This window comes from Megalops cyprinoides, chromosome 4 (assembly GCF_013368585.1).
Source record: "Megalops cyprinoides isolate fMegCyp1 chromosome 4, fMegCyp1.pri, whole genome shotgun sequence".
Taxonomy (NCBI): Eukaryota; Metazoa; Chordata; class Actinopteri; order Elopiformes; family Megalopidae; genus Megalops; species Megalops cyprinoides.
The window spans coordinates 14,691,729-14,715,104 of NC_050586.1; the positions used below are offsets into that span (position 1 = coordinate 14,691,729).

Consider the following 23,376-nt stretch of genomic DNA (forward strand, 5'->3'; position numbering starts at 1 on the left):
GTCTCCTCACTTTCTGAATGAACAAGAAACCCACATGGAAGAGTTCAAGGCCAGAATCATTCTTACAGTTTCGAAATCATATGTCCCCTTAAACCCCACCCCTACCCTCCAAAAATGAATCCAGAAGAACACAGTGTTCCTTTAAAATGGATAGCAGCCTCTGCCGTTGCACAATGCTGTCAACATTTCACACATCTACACCAAAATATATCAGTTTCAGATTTTAAATCTATCTCTTCGTTGTAATTCAAGTTCTATTACATACAGTGCTATACTTAGTACATGGGTCAAACATAGCTGGTTCCTGGCAAAGCCGTGATAATTGCACAGTAACCTGAAGTAAAAAAAAATCACCTACACCAAGTACTTCTCAATAAATCTTTCTGTAAGTGATGTGAGGAAGCATTGCCAAGGTAATATTGTGATTTTATTTTCCTGTAGGAGGAAAATCACGTTGATTTTCTTTGATAGTACTCCCAGTGTCAACATCTGCCATTCAAGATCACAGAAAGAGTAAGGTGCTCGCAACTGGTTCATAAGTGTCTTCTATCTAAAAGACAGAGCTTCAGAGTTGGGGTAAATAACCTAGACATTCTCTGAAATGTTCATATGTTACACATTATGTCTCACAGAATTTGTAATTATGTTTACTCAAAATAAACTGACTTCAGCACATATTATGACTACAAAATACAGGGCAAACACCCTTTTTACCTCCCATTTATGCTGTAAAGGGCATGCAATATTATATTACATGGCAAATGCAATTCATACAACCCATTCCATTAATGTTTTATTGTTTTTAATCACAGTCTTTTTTTGTACTCAACACAGATGCACGTCTTGAATTTTAGACATCCGTTGCCATGCCACTGAATGTTTATGCAGGCACTTTTAACATTGTGTGTGTGACCTAACTTTGGTTATGATTATAAATACAGTTTTGTAGTACTCAGCCCTTAGTAATCTATAGGTCATGCAGTCTATGGTCCATCGACACGGAGATGCTGAAGTAACCTCTATAAGGACTCCTCTCACATTTCCCTGAGTGTGTATTGCTGTGGAAAGTATTATGATGACTGGGTGTTTCCAATTCCCTGACTCAGGGCAGCCAGCGCTAGATGTTCACAGTGATCAGAACACAGTCATGGCTTTTAAATGTGTGTACAGGCATGTGAAACAGGCTGAAGGGTAAACAAGGGCACGCAACTGCAAGGCTTGGTCTTAGTACATTTAACCATCATCACTGGATCACTTGGTCTCTTTCATGGGTGTCCGTTTGTTTTGAAAAGTGCTGGGGACAACGATGGGTTTGACGTGTTCACACCTTTTTAAAGTAGTGGGGATGAAATGGGCCACGACAAAAAGTGGTGGGGACATGTCCCCAGCGTCTCCAGCGTTAATGACCTATGATCTCTTTCCATAAGTTCCATGCGCAGATGCACCTCTATGTGTGAGATGAACAACATTCAAACATAATTCATGTCACACTCAGTACGGTTTATAGATATTCCACATATACACTGCAGTAATACACAAAAGAATATGGCAATGCATCCACTGCACTTATTCCAAAGCTGAAGTTGACACATATGAGCAGAAAAGCAAAGTGCAACAGAGGTGGCAAAAATTTCACTTCTGCCCAGACACAGATAGAGGTGATCAACCATGTTGCTTTTCCCTGATTACCTGCATCTCCTTACTGTGTCCTTTCATTCAAGTAATGTTAGATGTGCAGACAGCAGAGAATATGAGGTCTTCTTCCATAACTTGATCAATATCTACTATGACAGCAACATATACTTCAATACTAAATTCAGTCAATTCATTATCTTATTTTTATTGCAACCCGTAGACTCTGAGTCATATGAGAAGAGGGCTTCTTATTTTGAGATCACAATTAATAACATTTACCAGTGAAATCAGCCATCTCAAGACACACTTTCTCTCTCAAAGTCTGTGGAGAAGAATTAAGGACATTGATTCCTTTTTATTTAGGTTGGACAGGCTGGGTTTCGCCTTATTTTAGTGATTTCGGAAGTGTCAGGCCAGCAACATAAACACACTGTGTGCAGTATAAACTCTGCTTTCCTGTTATCTCTGTCTCAGAGAAAATTTGGACAGAGAATGCATGCCTCCTGGTTAATTTCTCTTAGAAAAATGCGCCAATAAACAATTAGGGATAAACACTGTCCTCTTCACTGACATTCTCCTTCCCCAACAGTGACCTCAAACCCCAAACAAGGCTCTGAACACAACGCACCCAGACGGATACCTGTGTCACCATGTACTCCCAGCTCCTAAATGCTCACACATCCCTCTATCCAATCATTTTGGGCTACGTTCTGCTTTGCTGATCTGCAGTCAGGGGAAAAATGTTCTGCCAAGATCAAATCAGGTTTTATAAACCATTTAGCAACATTCATTTCTTCACACTGGTGTCCTTTACTGTCACCACTAGTACACATAAGGTTTCTGATCAATTTTGCCAGTCAGGGCTGTTAGGATGTTAGGATACATTTACAAATGGCCTAGGTAGAAAAATGATTGTGTGAACTACTCAGTCTGAACATTACTGAATTCAGCAGCAAATGCTAAACATTACAGACTTTTTCATACAGAGCACCAACTGCACCATTAATTTCAAACTAATTATTTATCAACCTTTGATTTTAAGACAAAGGATTTCTATGTCACTACATGTTTCCATGACAGCCTTGTAAATTAGAATAAACAAAAACCTAGATTAGGGTCGTCTTTCAACATTCAACATACTTGTCACTAGTCATGCAAGAAATTTCCATGGCTGGAAATCACTAAAAATCAGCTAACAGTGTAACACATGTTGGATGATTACTTTTGGATAGAGGGATAAACAGTTCTATTCAAGGCTTATTTGCCATTGCTTGCTCTTTCTGTTTTGGGATATCTGCTTCCATCCTTCCTCAGAGTAGTCCTCTGTGCAATACGACATCATTTGGATATTCAGCTACAGCCACTGAAACAATCTGGAGCCAAATGCTTTTTCTTCTTGTGCGTCACTATTAAACACTGTAACCACTATGGCCAAATTACACCATGCAAAGCATGAAAATAACGTGTCTGACATTGGCTGCTTTTGAGAGAACACATTTTGTTTTCCACATTTCGCACTACTTGCTCTGATAGACATAGAAGACTTAGATTATATACACACAAAATTCATGTGCACATGTTTGCACTTAACTTTCCTGCAAACTATTCTTTAATTTTTCCAGAGCAACTGACCATAACTGCTGGCATTTTTGCTTGGGTTTACAACAGTAGAGGTCCACCCTCAATCTGACTTATTTCATTACATCTAAACCAAGGTGAATTCTCACAACAGAATGGTCATTTTGGTCATTATCATCGGTCAACTTTCTTCCCCACACTGAGGAATTGTCCTAAATTTGCAACATACCAGCTGCTGTACAGGTTCACAATATATTATGTCTTAAAAACGTCATCAACAGGGGCCATCTAAGGCGTTTTACTTGAATCAATTCTGCAGCCAAAGGGACAAGTAAATACAATCGAAAGAACAACCGGACAGCTTAGAATAAGCAGAAACTGCTCCCTGCGAGAAACAATACTTGACCTACAATTGAATCCTATTATATTCCAGGAAATTAACTATCTATACATATTTCACATTCAAAGAAAAATACGTGGTAGTAACACTACAAGTCGCAGTAGGGTAACTTGTAGGTTGTGGTCTTGAAGGCAACTTGTATTTAGGAAAGCTCATTACCAAGCATAAAACAGGTTGATTGCATGAATAGTCTTGAGTTTCACGATGTCTCTATTGTTTTCTTCTACAGCCAAACGTCATGACCATGGTATTTAGGTAATCTAGACATTTTCAATACTATTAATTTGATTACATCAGGTATTTTTTCATCAAATGTAACCTATATTTGTTTAACCAACTTGTTAGATATCAACACATGTTACTCTGAAGATCAATGTAGCAATTTACTACTTAAAAGCATAAGCCACCGCTACATCACAACTATGCTATAAATTCACAGCTTGCTTCGCTGAACGTGAAACGGATGTAGGAAGCTAATATTCTTCCTCTTAGCTGCAGACTACCTTTCCATGTAGCTGGGAGCTGTCATATGGTCATTTTTATCCGTAGGCCTGTACACAGAACGAATGCTGTCGTAACAAATAGGAGAGATTTGAAAAAAATACCTAGAGATATTTGTATATACCCTTCGCGAACATCACAGCAATAACCCTCGCTTTCCAAGTACCATTTTAAGTTAGATTGCATCACCATCTGATTCAAGCCTTTTGGCTTTGCAGTCAGTTATCATGAAGATTTAACTCCATTTAAGACTAACGAACGTATTCGATTAGTTTAGTCTGTTCAACGTCTTACCTTCTCTCGCCTTTAGCAGTACAGTGTTTGCCACAATATTCTCCAGCTCCATCAAAATCTGGCGATGTTGTCGTGAATCAAAGAAAGTGGTCGCACAGTCACTGTTCGAGCAGTAATAACTCAGATCTTATCCCAGCTTCGCTTCGTTGTTCGCAACCAAACCGTTTGCGTTCTGTTGATGTTGATTTTCTTTTCTTAAAAGATTAATTCATAAATACACGTTGTGAAGTTGTACAGCTCTGTACATATGCTATCGGCGAAATCCCTGTAATGTAAGCGTGGTTCATGTTGTCGGTTCCAATATCGTATTGGGAGAACATTTCCAGTAACAAAACACAGCAGCCTTCAGCGCAATTTGGCAAGGAGTGTCATTGAAAACAACTTTAAACAATCAGCTTCAACATCAAGAGACTAACGTCTACATTATTTAAATATAACGTTATGTTCCCGAAAGTGGAAGAGGCTCGTTAGATCCCAACCCTTGGAATTGGGGAGTTGGTAAAGTACACTCTGGGCTGTCACAATATCATCGTGCTCCCCCTCTCGGTGCGTAATCAAACCAGGCTTGGTTTTTCTTTCTTTCTTTCGGTTGTGGGGTTTGGCGAGGGTCCAAGCGGCTTTCCCCGTGGCTCTGGTCAGGTTTTGGGTCAGATTAGACAGGTGCTGTTTTCCGTCGGGGCCCGAACGGCCAACCCGCCTCAGTTTGTAATTTACTGTCAGTTCTCTAGCAAGGCAAATCTAGATGTAACTGGGCAACTGCCGTGTTCTACTCCACCACAAGCGGTCGGAAGAGGCGTATTCACGGCTGGCCCTGACGCACGGACGCTGAGAGAAGAGGCATGTCTGGCTGTCAAAGACATCTGATAGCTGAACATTTTTTGCCACCCCCTTCATCTACAATGCCAAGGGGGGAGGGAAGCGGATGTAAGACCTCGAAGGTAAGATAACTGTATGATGAGGTTACCCGTTATAACGTATAGTATATGGCTTTTGGATGACAGTGTTTATCATCTGCTTATACATTTACGAAGCTATGAAAAATGTTTTTCACCAGTGTAAAGCTAATTGACCTGGATTATCGATTTTACTAATCAGTCGATTTTACTAAACATAGGTATAGTAGTGTCTTGTGATATATGTTGCATACAGTAGCCCTGAGATGTTGGATTTAGAAACTACAATGCATTATGCTTCTGCCACTGTTGGAACTACTAAATGTTTAAACTGTAATACTTGTTTGAACACTGTGTTGTTTCATATTTACTTAGTGCTGGCTATAGTAGAGGCACTTTGTGTCACTTGTAAAGACAAATGCATACTGAAACACGTTTTAAACCTCTTTGCATACTTGTGTGAAAAGTGCACTGTGAAAAGTGCACATGCACTTTCAAAGTTCACCCATTTTTAGGTCTCGGTCTTACATAATTGGAAAGGTTTCATTTAAGGATAGCCTTTGCCCACAAAAGCCCATGAAATACATATTAAATGTATACCATAATCCTAAATTAAAACTGGGCTATACAAATGCTTGGATATAAATCCTTGGATCTGTTAGGGACAGGGTTCAATAAATATGGTACTAGTAACTGTTATATAGACCAGCAAATTACCCATCTTCTCACTCTTCTCATCTTCTTATTCTTCAGGAAACCTCAGAATAAAAATGTACTTAGTGTCAGGGGGACCTGAAAGGAAATGCTACAACATTTGAATAGGAGGCCCCTATGACCTTGACCAAAGGGAGACCCGACCACAATTAAGGGAGTATCAATTTTCCAAGACATTTCGATTGCTACTAGACATGGGACAAAAACAGGGAGCCCTAAGGCATCCCTTGAACCCTGCCTTGACATGCTAGTAAAAAGCATATTTTTTGTTCATTACAAAAGGATAAAAAGGTTTACTGTTCATACTGTCCCTTCAAAATTAAACAATTTGCTTATCTTCATATCAGTGCTTTTCAGGCTATTCAGATTCCTTTATTCACACATCACCTTGAATTATACTGTATATGATGAACCCCTTCTAAAATATTATGCAAAAGCTATTGATACACATATATACACACATGCATCTTGATATTTAGAATATGAATGTTTCTTTTGCACAACTTGTTCTTTAACAGCAACCATTAATCTCAACCTAAGACTTTGCAGAGCAAATCAGTAGCACTACCACTTGCTATATTGAGGAAATTGGCGCCATCTCCTGGGACATGAGGAACATGTATTGTTAGTATACAGACGTTTTTTGACAACAGTTCTCAAATTAAAATTCTCCTGCTTGTGATATGAGTTTGTGATAGCTGAGATATTCATGTTGTCCTTCCATTTCAGCATCAAAAATATAAATATATTTCAGGTTGAGCTCAGAAATGAACATTCTTTGTCTTTCAGGACATTTCCATTTTCCCTTTAGTCACTTTTCATCATGTCACAAAAAAAAAACAAAAACAAAAAAAACATGGTTTTAAATAAGGGGTTTTATTTAGGGGTTTGATTACAGAAGCCAGATTGAGATGAGTGGGCATTGGTAAACATTAGTTAAAAGGTAAATTTGACAGGGACACTAGGAAATATTTCTCTACACACAGAATTACTAATGCATAAAATAGTTTACCGGGAATAACAAAACTTCTGGTAAGAATTCACTCTAGTATTCTGGTGTAGGCAAAATGGGTACAGATGGATTGAACAGCAGAAGGAATTTGATTGGTGGACAACATTGATCATTGAATTTAATCTGTGTTCACAGGATAAACCTTTGCTTGCTGGTTTAGAAAGATACAGTGAAGGACACTTACTATTCCTCGGAGTACGACAACATTTTCCCCTCTCACAATAAATATTACTCTGGGAATGTCCCCAGATTTCTTGCCAAAATGAATGTACTCTACAGTCTGGTGTTAAACTAGATTAGCTGCCAAGCAATGCATAATTTACTCAACTCAGATAAAATGTCATTGAGCATAATTAATTGCATGACTTACAGAATTCTCTCAAATCAGTATGGTTACACCATTCTTCTGTAGGACAATTGGGTATCTTAAAGTTCCAAGTTCGCTAAGCTCCCAGAACGTTTCCATAGGCCTACGTCTGCTATTAATATTGAGCCTCGTTTAGGCTCTAAGAATTAAACCAGGTAGATACAGACATTCAGATAACTAGTTAGCTACTGAATTTAAAGAGAGTCGATGAAGATACCTAGCCTGTTAGTGTTAGCTGTGTCTGCAGCTGAGTACCTAGGTGGTTCACAAGCCCATGCCCATCGAACTTGAATAATATGATTCAACTTATTATCGATATCCTCTATGAGGCTAGCCGTCCCCAGCATGTAATTCATGTCTGTCCCACTATTTTGCGAACGTTTAGGTTAACATCTTAATCTTATTAATCTAGAGCTGTTATATCCATTCAAATCATTCAAAATGTGCATCCTCTATCTACAGAAAATGCAAGCTAGAGGAAGACCTTCCTTCCATAACGTAAAACCTTGCTTGTTACCTAATCCTTAAAACAGACCTAACGTTAAGCCTTCCACGAGGCTGGTAAGCTCTGAATTGTGCAAGCACGTGGTGATTCAGAATCTGGCTTGGTTTTGTTCATGCAAGATAACAAACTCTACTGTATTTGACGTCCTTTTCTAAACAGTGCATAATTGTAGATATCTTGCACTCTTGTACAACAAATTCGAGGGTTGTTGGCTAGTTAATGATTCACCTATAAATTTAATAGGGGATCTATAGCCAGACGCAAACTGTTCTTGAATGAGGACATGACGTGACGATTCATAAAGGCTGAAAAACTATTGGGCAACACTGCAGCTATTCAATATGTGTTCAGGGTCTTTCGGAGGTAAGGGTTTCTTCCTTATTCTCAGCTTCCCCTTTAAAAACCCCGGTAAAAAATAGTTACCAGTTTGTGACGTCATCGCACACGAACGTATTCCTTTACCCATTCGTGAATTTTCAAGCAAGAGGTGGGGTTTATTTCCAACCTGTGGGCGCTGATTTGTCCAGATAAGAAATGTCCTTCTGACGCACATATAAAATGTTATTATGTAAACCCGTCCGTGAGGACGAGGAAACTCGAGTACTAAAATTTAAAGGGGTGGTGTATCGTTTTAAAATGTTATTTTGTACGTTGCTGTCTATTTTAACATCGCATGCTAATAATCTGGATCTCAAAATAAAACAGCAAGAGGCTGAACCAAGAATTTAGCTGGAGTTTAAACCACAGATAAAGAAAATGGCGTATAATTCGGTCAGCAACGACAGGAGTGGGGGAGACGCTGCCTGGGTGATGCATCAAATGCAAGCAAATCCAAAAGGAGCCTGGCCTACAAATTACAACAACTCGGAAAATAACAATTGGAATACCGCAATGGTAACCGGCAGTCGGGTAAGATAAGGTTTCGATCTGAAATGGGTTTGTGACAACGTTGTCTTTCCTATTTTAAAGCTACTTAGAGCTGTTGATAGACAACCTAGTCAAAAGAGGTGTAAAGTTTTTTTTTTTTTTTTTTTTTTTTTTTTTTAATCACGGGAAATCAAACTAGTTCCTAGGTTTATATTCCTTTACGTTTTGCGCTAGGTGACAAACAGCTTAGTGCTTAGTGATAAATTCTACCTAACTAGCTTTAAACCGTATTCAACCGGTTTGTGAAACATACGTGGTACAATGAAATCTTATAAACTAGCCGTTATTTGGCAACAGTGCCACGTTCGCCGGGTCTGTCATAAGAGAGTATCCTCTTTTAAATCATGATCAAACTAGTTAATGCAGTACAACATCCCACATGTTACCACAACAGAAGGTTAGTCGTTGGTGGTTTGTTGATAATTTCATACTGCTTGCTACCTAGACTAGTTAACTGAGTACAAAAGCTTAGCTAGCTACTCTGCTTTACAGTTATGTAACCTCTCATTAGATAATGGCCTTGACAATTTGTCTGTAAGATTAGAATAACTGCAGAGGAACCATGCTGAAGTTTATTAAGCACCAGAAGTTCATATGTTTGCAATAGTTAACTAGAAGTATTTACTAAGAGTGTCCAAAATGTCACACTGTAACTTCCCTCTTAGGTCTCCCTGTGTTGTGTGTTCACAGGAAGCTGTTCCTTACCCTGGCTACCCTTCAAACTATTGGTATCCTCAGTCCCATTCAGCAGGGCCTTATTCAAATGCTTACCCCTCAGGGTCTGAGGTCAATGGGCAGGCACCATACAATCCCCAGGTACAACAGTTTGTGCAGTTCCACAGGTTGCATTCACATGACTCCATGGTGGCGTATATCCATCCATGAATTTTGTCCTTGCTGACTTTTTGCTCTGTGTCTTCTGACCCAGGCAATGCCAGGATTCCCCAATGGAGTCTATAATCCAGGACAGTATCCAACAAGCATGATGCATCCATCAAATCCCTTCTATTGTGGTGACCAGCCACCACCCAGGCAACCCCCTTACCCCAGCCAAGGCTGCCCCGAGCAAGGGACAGGAGGGTCATGTCAGCCCCCCTCCCAGCACCACCACTACTCGATGCCACACTGTCAAGGGGTGGGTTGGACTGTTTTCTCCTCTTTGTTGTTGTACTTAAAATGAAGTGATATGATGACGAATTAGCATCTGTCATATATGATGGTGAAGTTGTCTCGTTTATGTTCATCTGGTGTTGAACTGGATGGTCCTTATTTAGAAACTCAAGATGATATCTTGTATTATAGTGACTGAATGACTGAATCATGTCTGTTTATTCTATGATGTCAACATATCATCCCTGGCACCCTTTTTGCTTTTCTTTTAATGTTTTGTACTCAAGGCTCCTGGATACCCACCTGCTCCTTACCCTCACTATGGAGATGGAGGTCACCCTGTGCCCCAGAATCCTTCGTACCCCACCCAACAGCCCCAGCCCGAGGCCTGGTCCCACACAGGTGGCTACGGACCTGCGCCCCAGCAGCAGTGGCAGCCCAGCACTCAGCCCCCCCACGGCCACTATGGAAACCCTATCCTCTCCCCACACCCCCCTGCCTGGCCAGGCACTGGTCCTGCTGTACCACAGTATGACGCAAAGGTATCTTTTCACAGATCATGTGTTCTTTAAGCCTGGCATGCAGTGATTGTGTATTCCCATTTCCCTAATATTTGGCAGAAATGGATGCTAATACTGTGTACTGTAATGGATGATTCATGCTTTGAATTTGCATGCAGGCATAGACCCGCTTTCCGCGATCTGCTTATGGCGTTTTTGCAACAACCTTGAGCAAACATTCAAGAGATTACTCTCTGGTATTATACAAGGTGATCATCTGATGTGTAGGGGGTGAGGTAGCACTTTGGAATGCAGAAATTGAGTGTGATGTCAGCGGTCATGGTCCAAGGGTCTCATTCATGAACCACTTGTACAAACATGATTTTCTGTTCACTGTCACAGGTAAAGTGTCATTTATGAAGAAAAAAAATGCATAGACACACTGTAACCCCTTTGCCTAGGCATGCCAAAGCACACTATTGCCACAGCCCACACATCAATTTCAAGAAGACTGGTAACTTGGAAAGGCCTTTTTAGCACTATGTGAATCTCAACCAGGAGGAGTAACTACTTCAGAGGAATGTCAGCGATGGAGGCTGTATTCCAATCCAGACCCTGCCCTCTTCTTGTACTGCCTATTGCTTATTTTGCATATGCACACACACTTTTATAACAGTTGGGATTTATGAATTATTTAGGGAAAACATTCATACACAGGTTTGGGAAATTCAGCTGAAGAGTGTATGGAAAATTCTGTATGTATGATAAATGACAAATTTCATTTATCACACACATTTGATGAGGCCATGGGAGAGTAGATACTATTCCACAATACACTGTTCTGAGTGTTAGTTCCAGTCATTATCAGGTATCAAGTCGGTTGTACACTTTCTTATAGATTAGGCTGTCATTCCAAAAGTATGCCAGGTTGCCAAGTGCTCATTTAAATTTCTCAATGAGAGTATTAACTTACCTTTCTATTTCCTTGCACTGCAGGATCGGCAGTATCCTGGGTACCCCCATCGGAACCAACCAGTGGGACCAAAACCCAGACCTTCCAACAATGCCCCAGGGCAGGCAGGCGAGTTCAGTGCGCCTCCACAGATATACAACAAGGCAGGAAAGGGGCAGGAGCCCAAGCCGTCCCAAGGAGAGCCTCCCCCAGCAGCCCCTGGAGGCCCACCGCTGAGTGAGAACCCAAGCCTGGCACGGGTGCAGCAGGTGTTGGCCCGAGTGTCGCTCCTGCAGGAGGATGTTGACGAGTTTGTGGGCCACAAAACGGACAAGAGCTACCGCTACCTGGAGGAACTGCTCACCAAAGAGCTGCTGGAGCTGGACTCTGTGGAGACTAACGGACAGGAGGCAGTCAGACAGGCCCGGAAGGAGGCGGTGCAGAAGATCCAGGGGATTCTCGATCGGCTGGAGAGGAAGGCCTTTTGAGGGCTGTCTCTGTTTTTGTTTTGCGGTTCAACCCACTTGCCCTGGTGACATCCTCACCCCCCCCCCCCCCCCCCCCCCCCCCCCAAAAAAAAACACCAAAACACACACACACACACACACACACAAAATCCTCTGCCAAAAGCTTCACATTCCCTGCACTGCCATTATGATATTATATTGCCTATCACTTTACTTGTTCCCTGGCCACATGGGCCGCATGTAAACTTCTACATGGGTATAATGTGGAACTAAAGCTTGAGATGGATCTTTATAGCCTCTCAGCACAACATGGTGGGGGGCATGCTTTTTATTGACTCTTCTTTTCGTTCTGGGGGTTTCAAACCTACGATGCAGAATATGAGGACTCGTTGAGCGATGTTCGGGGTCTCACTGAGTGACACTTGATTGCCCCAAACCAGCAAAGCTAATGGCAGTTGTCAGGTGCGGGTGGCATTGTCCCTTTAAATCTACTCATTAATGGAAGGCTTTTGTTGGGTGGGTAGAAAGTTAACCTTATATTTTGAATCCACAAAATAAGCATCCCCAATCCAAGTATGTTGTTCATTTTATTCATTGAACCAAAGTCACTTCTTACATTTTTGTTTCAGATTCTTTATTTTACAATCACTAGGATATTTTTGTTAAATTAGTGCCATAATTTCGGCAGGTGCTTTTTTCATATTTCAAAATAAACAATATCACTCTGGAGCTTTGCATGGAAGAAAATGTTTTTGATTTGTGTGTGTTCTTTATTTGTATTGTGAATTACCTACTTTGCAAGTTATGACAATAATGTATATCAGCAGACTCTTTAATAATGGAAAATATACATTATAATATATTTTACATATGAATGCCCCACAGTAGAAATTGCAATATATATTCAGTATGTACTGTCATGTTTCCACCATGAAATATGAACTATATCATATTAGTATGCTTTCCTTCATTCCTATTGTGCATGGTGTTTGCCTGTTTTAGTAAGGAAGCCCGTGAAATATAAGGCTAACCATCAGAGGTACTGGATGTAATGCATGTTTCCAACACAGGGGGGTGTCCATGAAGACTAGACTACAAGGGTTGCCAGCCTGACCCAGAGTAGGAGCCACAGTTTATCAGCATCATTGTGAAAGGGCTGCAGTAAAAATGTTTTTAGATACCTTTAATACCTGAATCAGTCATTTCATGCATCACAGGACCTAGAAGTAATATCTTCAACCATACCATTTTTCCAGTTCATGATGGATGTGGGTTCCTTTCCCTTTTGCACTCAACTGAGGGGGCACTCACTGATGTACACTCCTGATGAGCTGTAAATACCTGGTCAAAGCGAACCAATTGTGTGTATTCTGGTGGTCAAGGTTACCCAAGAATTTACACTAATGCTGACATAATTCTAAGCAGTTGCTCTACTGGAGATATTTTCCTAAAGGTATACTTGTGAAAAGAAAGGCAAATTCTAGGAGTGAAGATAAGGCATTTTACTCACTTTTAACCTAACTATTTAAATAGACCTATTTGTTTTTTACTTAAATATGTTTGATTTTAATCACAGCCTGTTAGATCTCAGTCTTACCAAAAATACCATGAACAGTTGAAAACAGCTTCAGAAAGCGTGGGTGAGATATTTTACATCGGAGTAGGTCACTGTGGGTTATAATATTGTTGAGATTTTTATGTGAAGATTTCAGTCATTCACAAGCAAACTATTGGAGACGAGGTCAACCACTACGGTTGACATTACTATCTTGGTTTCTTTTTAAACTCTGTGGTACTCTGTGTTATTCGTCTCAGACACTGCTTAAAATAGCATGCCCGAGTATGAAATCAAAGCAAGGCCTCCTGCTGCCTGCAGGAATGTTGGTCCAGAACCGAGGGCTTTCAAGGCGTGACGCGTGCTTAAGGTACAGGGGGCATATATTTACAATGCAGCCAACGAAACTCTGGAAAATTATATTAAAAGAAAATACTGTGTCTGTTCAATTCCCCAGGCTGTCCCTGGCGTTGCGTGTATTTCTTAAAATAACACATTAGATGAATGTGCAGATAGTGTTACCAACAACTGGATCTAGAGTAATCTGTCTGAACCCGACTTAACAAAAGTAATACTTAGTGGTGAGTTAGCCAATTAAAAATAAGTGGAAGTGAACTTGCTGCTACAGAAGAGCACTCTTCACGTGGTTTTCTGACAGAGGTATCACGTAGCTAGCTTTAATTATTTGCAGTTTGAGGTATTACGTGTTTTTTGTTTACCAAAGACCCCAATGCATGTTTCGTCATATTTAACTATGGTTCTGACTGTCTATAGGCTATCAATGTAGCCTATTAATCATTTTATACTATTATCACGTAGCACATTTGTGGTGCCAAGTAATTGAATAGACTTACGATTACTAATTTTCTTTTTTTTCACTCAACAGGGTATTACCACAGTTTGAGCGTTAATGATGTCGAGATATTCGCGGTCGTACAGCAGCACAAGCTCCGCAAGAACAGAGTTCGATCGTAGCTCACCGTTACTGACTGTATTCGATCTCGAGCAGCTTCTCTACACGGGGAAATCGACGTGCAACCACGCAGACGAAGTGTGGCCCAGGCTCTATCTTGGTGACCAGTAAGTGCTGTACTATGGGCTAGTGTGTTTTTTGTACTTTAAAGTTTTAAATCTACATGATATTCAAACCTTTGTGTATTACATTCAACATATGTACCCTGCCATTAGATGACTTTTCATACGCGAATTACTGCTATGAACACGCAGGTAATGTTTTTCCTTATCCTATACATTACATTAAGTCATTTAGCAGACGCTCTTACCCAGAGCGACTTACATAATAAGTTATCTATTTACTGAGGCAACTGTGGGTTAAGTACCTTGCCCAAGGATACAACAGCAGTGTCCCGGCGAGGAATAGACCGGCCTTTTGGTCACAAGTTCTGCTGTTTAACCACTATGCTACACTCAAGCCATGACATTATACGATGTTTTGGACACATTAGTACACATTCTACTGCTTTGGGTACTCATATCTAGAATGTTGCTTTTTGACCCAAAGTTTGGTCCATTTTTACTCCATAAGACTGTCCTAAATGATTAAGTGGTGTCTGTTTCATGCTTAATTTTGTAGCAGTACTTTCAGGAAATGTTATTGATCACACCTGAATCTCAAATCTTACGATAAGAGATTGAACATTTAATTATGTGTTTGGATTCATCTGGTTTAGCATACTATTGGCTATGATACTAGAACGCATATAATCTGTTGATTTTACAGGGATATCGCATCAAACCGCCGCGAGTTGGCTAAACTCGGTATTACGCACATTCTGAACTGCTCACACAGCAAGTTTCGCGGTGGTGCGGAGTACTATGACGGCATGAATATCACATACGAGGGTATTGAAGCGCATGACTCGCCCACTTTTGACATGAGTGTCCACTTCCACCCTGCAGCCGAGTTCATACATAAGGCACTGATCAGCGGAGGTGAGAGGTTCTTAGTTTTTACTGCTGTTGGCACTAAAAGCATGATGTGAAAAGAGAACATTTCTAGTATGATTGAAAGGGGTATTTATTTTCGAAACCAATATTGCATAGAGGAGAGGCTCATTGCTTCATGCGCAATACGCATGAATGGTTTAGCTATTTAAAGGACTTTTGATACAATCGTTGTTGTACGTTATAAGGAAAAAAAAAAAAAAAAAAACATTGAGTGTGAAAAAGCAACTCTTATTCTGTGCATGGGTAAACTCTCTTTTTTATTATGTGAATGCAGTGCAGTTTATGCAGCTCTTACCAAGCTGTCTTTAAACTTCAAAACTGATTCCACCACCTGCAGCATCTCTGTACACAGTGTGTTATAGTACTGAGGACAATACTGGGCAGGAGACTGTTTTTCATCATGTGTAAAAATATTTGCTGTGTTTGTTTTTAGTAACTAATTAATTGTCATGCAGTTTTTGAAAAAAAAGAAAAAAACAAATGTTGTATTGGTGGGGTGGTTGCTGTCCACAAGCATGTTTATACAAGGAGCTGGTAGGTGTGCACTGCCCGAAATGCCCAAAATGTTTTCCATGCAGCAGTTACGATGAATTCAGTAAACTGAACAATTAGTTTGCCAAAGAATTTGTGCCGTGTCATTCAACCAGCCTGCAATGTTTAATTACCAAGACACTACCTAATGTTTTTCATCTGGGGGTTCTACAGGGAAGATCCTGGTGCACTGTGCAGTGGGAGTGAGCAGGTCAGCAACACTGGTTCTGGCCTACTTGATGATCCGAGAGAACAAGACTCTGGTGGATGCAATCAAGACCGTGATGGACCGTCGCGGTATTATCCCGAACCGCGGTTTCTTGCGACAGCTGACTGTGCTAGATACCACCCTCCATCACAGGCACATGACCTAGAGCAATCAGGGAGATTCCTTTGCTACAGACAGCACACCTGACTGTCTCTTTTGAATTTAGGGTATAGAATTATGTTTGTTAATTTATTTCCAACCCTAGTTCTAACCAGATAGGCACCTTTTTCTGGTCACTCCCAAACTATCACTTCCTGAAGACTGGATAATTTTATGTTCATGATTCACAAAGTAACATTTAGTCAATATTGTGGTTTTTGCACGAAATGACAGCTTATGTTGCATTTGAATCATTCAGCCAAAGAAATGATTGCAGTTACTGCTGTTCAATAGCCTGCTCAGCAGACAGATGTGTCGAGTAGGATACTTGCTTCTCAGTCTGGATGGGTCACCCTTTTTGGCTTGGTCAGCTGTGTCACAAATTAGATATGCTTCAGCCTCTGGGTATTGCTAACCAATAACTGGTTGAGCTTTCTATAGATCTTTCAGTCTGAAGTCATGTTGAAATGTCCCTGTGGTATGAGTTCTGTCATAAAATGTCTGTGCACAGAGAACAACAGGTCATCAACTGCATCACTTGTGACCATAACACTCGTGTACATAAGAAAAAAAAATGGAACACATCCTCATCTGCTTTCCCTTGATGCATGTGTGATAGATGGGGCTGTAACCAATCAGATGCTGCAAAACCTAGACCTTCCAACAATGCTGTGGGGCAGGCAGGGGAGTTCACAACAAGGCAGGAAAGGGGCAGGAGTTAAAAAACTGTCCCAAGGGGAGCCTGCCCCAATAGCCATCGGAGGCCCACCGCTGAGTGAGAACCCAAGCCTGGCACGGGTGCAGCAGGTGTTGGCCCGAGTGTCGCTGCTGCAGGAGGATGTTGACGAGTTTGTGGGCCACAAAATGGACAAGAGCTACCGCTACCTGGAGGAACTGCTCACCAAAGAGCTGCTGGAGCTGGACTCTATGGAGACTAACGGACAGGAGGCAGTCAGACAGGCCCGGAAGGAGGCGGTGCAGAAGATCCAGGGGATTCTCGATCGGCTGGAGAGGACTTTTGAGGGCTGTCTTTGTTATTGTGTTTCCCTTTAACACACTTACCCCTGTCACCTCCACACCTGCAATGGAGGATACGAGGGCTCACTGAGAGAGTAAGAGCGAAGGTAGTTGTCAGGTGCAGGTGGCATTTTGCCTTTCAACCTACTCATTAATGGAAGGCTTTTTTGGGTGGGTAGACTGAAACCTATGTCTTGAAACACAAAACGAGCATCCCCAATCCAAGTGTGTTGTTCATTTTATTAATTGTGCCAAAGTCACTTCTTAGATTGTTCTTTTAGATTCTTTGTTTTACAATCACTAGGATATTTTTGTTAAATTGGTGCCATAATTTCAGCGGGTGCTTTTTTCATATTTCAAAATAAACATTATCACTCTGGAGTTTTGCATGGAAGTGTTTTGATTTGTGTGTGTTCTTTATTCGTACTGTGAATAACCTACTTTGCACGTTATGACAATAAGGTATATCAACATACTTTTTAATAATAAAAAATACATTATAATATATTTTACATATGAATGCCCCACAGTAGAAATTGCAATATATGTTCAGTATGTATTGTCGTGTTTCCACCAAGAAATATGAACTATGATCATATTAATCTGCTTTCCTTCATTCCCATTGTGCATGTTGTTTGCCTGTTTTAGCAAGGAACTCCATGAAAACTTCAATCAGGCGAACCATCAGAGGTACTGAATGCGATGCATGTTTCCAACACAGGGGGGTGTCCAAGGAAAACGGATGTTCAGGGATCGCCAAACTGATCCAGAGTAGGAGCCACAGTTTATCAGCATCATTGTCAAAGGGCTGCAGTAAAAATGTTTTTAGGTACATTTAACACCTGAGTCAGTCATTATATTGAGAACTGTCTAAATGTTTTTATTATCAGTGTATTCATTTCTGTGTTTGTGAGAATCTTATTTTCTGTTGACATGAGTAGGAGGTGATGGAATAGCTGTCTCACAAAAACACATTGCAGTTCTGCTGGTTTTATTCTCCTGGGGTTGTGACAGGCATAACCTGAACACTACTTGTTGACGAAAGCCTTTATGCTTGTCTGTGCTGTAGTAGCATTTCATGCATCACAGGGCCTAGAAGTAATATCTTCAACCATACCATTTTTCCAGTTCATGATGGATGTGGGTTCCTTTCCCTTTCAGGCTCAATTCAGGGGGCACTCACTGATGTACACTCCTGACGTACTGTGAATACCTAGTCAAAGCGGACCAATTATGTGTAGTTTGGTGGACAAGGTTACCCAAGAATTTACACTAATGCTGAAATAAACCTAAGTAGTTGCTCTACTGGAGATATTTCTAAAGGCATACAGTATACGTTGAAAACGAAGACAAAGTATTGGAATGAAGATAAGGCATTTTACTTACTGTTAACCTAGCTAGCCTATTTATTTTTTAATTTAATCTGTTTGGTTTTAATCACAGCATGTTAGATCACTCCCAACAAAAATACCATAGAGATTTTCATATCAAGATCAAGCAATTCTAAAGCAAAATATACATCTTTTGGAGACGAGGTCAATCAGTGATCACTTGGTATCCTTTTTATACTCTGCGTATCATTCGTCACAGGCACTGCTTAAAATAGCATGCCCGGCTATGAAAGCAAAACATGGCCTCTTGTTGCCTGCAGGAATGTTGGTCCAGAACCGAGGGCTTTCAAGGCGTGACGCGTGCTTAAGGTACAGGGGGCACATGCAGCCTGTTCACAATGCAGCCAACGAAACCCCGGGAAATAATATTAAAAGAAAATACTGTGTCTGTTTAAACCCGCAGGCTGTCCCTGGCGTTGCATTAGGAGAATATGTAGATAGTGTTACCAACAACTAGACCTAGAGCAATCTATCTGGACGCGACTTAACAAAAGTAATACTTAGTGGTGAGTTAACCAACTAAAAATAAGTGGAAGTGAACTTGCTGCTGCAGAAGAGCACTCTTTACCGTCGTTGTTTAACAGAGGTATCACGTAGCTAGCTTTAACCATTTACAAGTGAAGGTGTTGCTTGTTTTTTTTTTGTTTGTTTTGTTTTTTTGTTAACGAAAGATGTATGCGGTGCTTGTTGCGTTATTAAGTAAATGAAATATTGTCTCACTATGGTTGTGTTTGTAGGACATCACTTTTTAATCATTTCAGCTACCATTGGAGCTAAACGCTTCAAGATGTTCTAATCTAGGCAATGATATTTCCGAACCAACAATATTACTAAGCCTACTGCGACGTGCACATAATATCAGTGTAGCCTATTAATACTAATACCCTACTAATTTTATATTATTATTATTATTATTATGTAGCACATGTGTGGTGACAAGTAATTGAAAATAATTACGATGACTTTTTTTGACTCATCAGGGTAATGGCCGCAGCTTGAGCGTAAATGATGTCGAGATATTCACGCTTGTACAGCAGCGCAAGCTCTGCAAGAAAAGAACTGGATCGTAGCTCGCCGGTAATGACTCTAATCGACCTCGAGCACCTTCTTTGCACAGGGAAGTCGTTTTTCAATCGTGCAGACGAGGTGTGGCCCAGGCTCTATCTTGGTGACCGGTAAGTACTGTAGCCTACTATGGGCTACTGCTTTTTTTTCCTTACAGGTTTTAAATCGCGATGGCATTCAACACATTGAACACATGTACCCTTCCATTTGATGACTTTTCGCATACGAATAATTGCTATGGACACACTAAGGTAGATAGCCTATTGCTTTTTTACACAGTCCCACACTACACTTAACACATGCCATTTTATGAATTTTAGGCACTTGTTTCGGCTGCAGACACTGAAATCTAAAAGGTTGCTTTTTTACCCAAAAGGTTGGGTCATTCCTTACTCCACAAGACTGTCCTGAATGATTAAATGATGTCTGTTTCACGCTTGATTTTGTAGCAGTGCTTTCAAGAAATATGTTAATGATGACACCTAGAAGTCAATGCTTACATTAAGAGATTGTACGCTTAATGCTCATATGTGTTTTGTTTGATCTGGTTTAGCAAACTATCGGCTATGCTGTTGGTGCGCATGTAATGTGTACGTTGATTTTACAGGGATTTCGCTTCAGACCACCGTGAGCTTGCTATGATCGGTATTACGCACATTCTGAACTGTGCACACGTCAACTTTCGCGGTGGTGCGGAGAACTATGAGGGCATGAATATCACATACCAGGGTATTGAAGCCCGTGACTCGCCCACTTTTGACATGAGTGTCCACTTCCACCCTGCAGCCGAGTTCATACACAAGGCACTGATCAGCGGAGGTGAGAGGTGGTGCCCATGGGCTGTTGGCACGAAAAGCATGATGTAAAAAAAACAAAAACATTATTTGCAAAAAAAGCACATTGGGTTTGAAAAGCAGCTCATATTCTGCTCATGAGTAAACTCTCCTTTTTATTTTGTGAATGCAGTGCAGTAAAGTCTTTAAACTTCAAATCAGATTCCAGTACATGCAGTATCTTTGTGCACAGTGTGTTACAATATTGAGGACAATGCTGGGGAGGAGACTGTTCTCATCACGTGTGAAATTACTGCTGTGTCTGTATCAGTAATCCATTGTCATGCAGTTTTTGAAAACTAAAAAAATGTTGTTGAGGTGCTTCCTGTCCACAAGCCAAATGTAGGGTAGCTGGCTGAAGAATTTGTGCCTTGTCATTCAAATAGCCTGCAATGTCTAATTGCCAAGACACTACCTAATGTTTTGCATTTGGGGGTTCTACAGGGAAGATCCTGGTGCACTGTGCAGCAGGAGTGAGCAGATCAGCAACACTGGTTCTGGCCTACTTGATGATCCGGCAGAACATGACTCTGGTGGATGCAATCAAGACCGTGAACGACCGTCACAGTATTTTCCCAAACCGCGGTTTCTTGCGACAACTGACTGTGCTAGATAGCACCCTTCATCGCAGGTACATGACCTAGAGCAATCAGGGAGATTCATTTGCTACAGAGAGCACACCTGACTGTCTCTTTTGTATTTAGGGTATGGAATTATGTTTATTAAGGTATTTCCAACCCTGGTTCTAACCAGACAGACACCTTGTTCTGGTAACTCTCAAACTACACTTCCTGGAGAAAGGATAATTTGATATGTATGATTCACAAAGTAACATTGCTAACCAATAATTGGGTGATCTTTCCATAGATCTTTCAATCTGAAATCATGTCTAGGTTTCCCTGTGATATGGGTTCTGCCGTAAAATGTCTGTGCACAGAGAACAATAGCCATAACAAAAACCATAACACTCATGCTCATAAGAAAAAAAAACAGAACACATCCTCATCTGCTTTCCCCTGAGGCATGTGCAAAGGATGGGGCTGTATCCAATCAGATGCTGCACGTAGAAGTGGGTAGTGGTGAAGTCCAAATTATAACAGCAGGACCCTTTCTATATAGAGCTTTCTTCACGTGTGATGAAAGTGGGGCAGGCTCGACATTCAGAGACTTTAGGAGCTACTTTTTTTTCCAGAGTTTATCACGTGTTCTAGGGTTGGAAGTTGCTTCTTTGCATTGCCTTACTGTGTATTGTTGAAACCGTGTTAAACAAAGACAAGTTAATTCATTTCCTCATTCTTTTAGATCTTGTATTCCAGACAGGAACAACAAACATAAATGTCGCTTATGACAAAGCAGTATACTAACACCCCGCAAAGTGCTTTTTAAAGTGTATAAATGCCTGAGTAGATGATTATATTTGCATAATACTAGTGGCTATACAGCTTTGAGTGCATTACAGGAAAATCACAAATTCATCTGGATGATACATAACATCCCACAAGGATTGTGAGGGTGCTGAGTAAAAAATATCACCAGTTTTTTCAGTTTGATTGTGCCCGATGTTTGTTCATGCTTTTGCACAAAAAAGTCAGCTGGCTGTTCCCAGCCGAAGTGCTTTCATATTTCCATGGAGTACTGAAATGTTATCTTAGTGGAATGAAAAATTCTCCCTTTAGTTTGAGACTGGGCCTGTTTTAATGTCTGTGACTGAGACAAGACTGCATTGCCCTGAAAATTGAAACGGCTCAAAAATGAGACACATGGGAACTTCAGAATAGTCTGTCTGGAGTTTATCTGTCGGTATGCTTAAAAGCATAAGAATGTACTGTCCATAGTAAGTTAAGACAAATGGTCTGTTCACGCCCACACTGGAACATACAAATACTGTAGCAAAACAGAGGTCAACATGAAGGGTATTTTGCTTTTTCCATTGTGCCCCATGCCTCTCTGCTCAATGCTTGGAGGTTTTTATATTTTTAAGATTCCAGTTTTGTGAGTTCCATTGTGACAATAGTTCAAAGGCCTTTACAGCTGTGACCCAAATATGGAAGTTCAGAGAAATGAGGAAATGAGGAAACCAAGCCAGCTTACAGTCAAAAAATAACATGACGTCTGAAATGAGCACTGCATACCTTTCCCTGAAGCACTGCCAAAAGCATCGCGCAAGGAGTATGCAAGGAGTTTGCCCCTGTGATTTGAGACATGGTTTGGCATGCTGCAGGTTGATTTCAATACTATATTCAATGTTTTCAAATTTATCTGCAATAGTGTTATAGGTGGATTGGATGCTGCACAGTTTCTGTACATGCAGAAAATCATTTTAATTTCTACCTGAAATGTCAGCAAAGAGAGTGGAAGGTAGAGGTGTTTTTGGTTTTGTAGGCACTCTCACTGTTGTATCTACAGAAATGCTTTGATACCTTTTTGAAGAGGTGTGTACCTCTTTGCAGGTGTGTCCTTACGTTACTGTATGCAAACTCAAGGCTCAAACTCAGTGATGCAGCCCTCTCTGGGGCTTGGGCAACCAAATTGGACAGGAGCATATTTTTTTCCATGTTTGATCCAACTTAATGTTTTGATTATATATATATATATATATATATATATATATATATATATATATAAGTGATTGTAAACAGATTTTGCGAAAACAGATGCCATCGCTTTAATGGATAAAAAAAATCTTCCAGATATGATCAGTGCTATCTTTTGTTAATGAATGAAGTTGTGCAGGACAGTGAAGCTATGGGGTTTTCTACTCACAGCTTTATTTCAGTGAGAGCACATTTGAGTG

General features: G+C 40.6%; 4 protein-coding genes across 6 annotated transcripts in view; 3 read left to right on the top strand and 1 right to left on the bottom strand.

The window, feature by feature from the left end:
• The window catches only part of grk5l (G protein-coupled receptor kinase 5 like), a 38,649-nt gene extending 33,406 nt beyond the window's left edge, over positions 1-5,243 (bottom strand). Inside the window, exon 1 of the mRNA XM_036526128.1 lies at positions 4,409-5,243. Within this exon, the coding sequence (XP_036382021.1) occupies positions 4,409-4,460 (52 nt within the window). The 5' untranslated portion in view covers positions 4,461-5,243. The remainder of the gene's footprint in view (positions 1-4,408) is intronic.
• A 3,246-nt stretch (positions 5,244-8,489) lies between these two features.
• bag4 (BCL2 associated athanogene 4) lies at positions 8,490-11,950 on the top strand. Its single transcript, XM_036527190.1, has 5 exons — positions 8,490-8,808; positions 9,517-9,642; positions 9,755-9,961; positions 10,224-10,478; positions 11,433-11,950. The coding sequence occupies exons 1-5, from the start codon at positions 8,656-8,658 to the stop codon at positions 11,874-11,876; spliced, it is 1,185 nt and encodes a 394-aa protein (XP_036383083.1). The 5' UTR covers positions 8,490-8,655; the 3' UTR covers positions 11,877-11,950.
• A 1,778-nt stretch (positions 11,951-13,728) lies between these two features.
• On the top strand, positions 13,729-16,411 carry LOC118777014 (dual specificity protein phosphatase 26-like). 3 transcript variants are annotated; one of them, XM_036527702.1, is made up of 4 exons: positions 13,729-13,780; positions 14,297-14,490; positions 15,152-15,363; positions 16,084-16,411. In XM_036527702.1, exons 2-4 carry the CDS (start codon positions 14,321-14,323, stop codon positions 16,281-16,283), a joined length of 582 nt encoding a protein of 193 aa, XP_036383595.1. In that variant the 5' UTR covers positions 13,729-13,780; positions 14,297-14,320; the 3' UTR covers positions 16,284-16,411. The 3 variants fall into 3 exon arrangements, with proteins under 3 accessions (XP_036383595.1, XP_036383597.1, XP_036383596.1); XM_036527704.1 differs by lacking the exon at positions 13,729-13,780 and adding an exon at positions 13,933-13,991; XM_036527703.1 differs by lacking the exon at positions 13,729-13,780 and adding an exon at positions 13,994-14,070.
• Positions 16,412-18,928: 2,517 nt separating this feature from the next.
• On the top strand, positions 18,929-21,226 carry LOC118776114 (dual specificity protein phosphatase 26-like). Its single transcript, XM_036526208.1, has 4 exons — positions 18,929-18,993; positions 19,665-19,859; positions 20,357-20,568; positions 21,027-21,226. Exons 2-4 carry the CDS (start codon positions 19,690-19,692, stop codon positions 21,224-21,226), a joined length of 582 nt encoding a protein of 193 aa, XP_036382101.1. The 5' UTR covers positions 18,929-18,993; positions 19,665-19,689.
• The last annotated feature ends 2,150 nt before the right edge of the window (positions 21,227-23,376 follow it).

What these genes read in the sequence shown, in the direction of transcription:
- bag4 (XM_036527190.1), top strand. Translation starts at nt 8,656, where the DNA reads ATGGCGTATAATTCGGTCAGCAACGACAGGAGTGGGGGAGACGCTGCC. An exon ending in AGGCACCATACAATCCCCAG is followed by an intron (nt 9,643 to 9,754) that starts GTACAACAGTTT and finishes CTTCTGACCCAG; the next exon opens with GCAATGCCAGGATTCCCCAA. An exon ending in TACCACAGTATGACGCAAAG is followed by an intron (nt 10,479 to 11,432) that starts GTATCTTTTCAC and finishes CTTGCACTGCAG; the next exon opens with GATCGGCAGTATCCTGGGTA.
- LOC118777014 (XM_036527702.1), top strand. Translation starts at nt 14,321, where the DNA reads ATGATGTCGAGATATTCGCGGTCGTACAGCAGCACAAGCTCCGCAAGA. An exon ending in AGGCTCTATCTTGGTGACCA is followed by an intron (nt 14,491 to 15,151) that starts GTAAGTGCTGTA and finishes TTGATTTTACAG; the next exon opens with GGATATCGCATCAAACCGCC. An exon ending in TAAGGCACTGATCAGCGGAG is followed by an intron (nt 15,364 to 16,083) that starts GTGAGAGGTTCT and finishes GGGGTTCTACAG; the next exon opens with GGAAGATCCTGGTGCACTGT.
- LOC118776114 (XM_036526208.1), top strand. Translation starts at nt 19,690, where the DNA reads ATGATGTCGAGATATTCACGCTTGTACAGCAGCGCAAGCTCTGCAAGA. An exon ending in AGGCTCTATCTTGGTGACCG is followed by an intron (nt 19,860 to 20,356) that starts GTAAGTACTGTA and finishes TTGATTTTACAG; the next exon opens with GGATTTCGCTTCAGACCACC. An exon ending in CAAGGCACTGATCAGCGGAG is followed by an intron (nt 20,569 to 21,026) that starts GTGAGAGGTGGT and finishes GGGGTTCTACAG; the next exon opens with GGAAGATCCTGGTGCACTGT.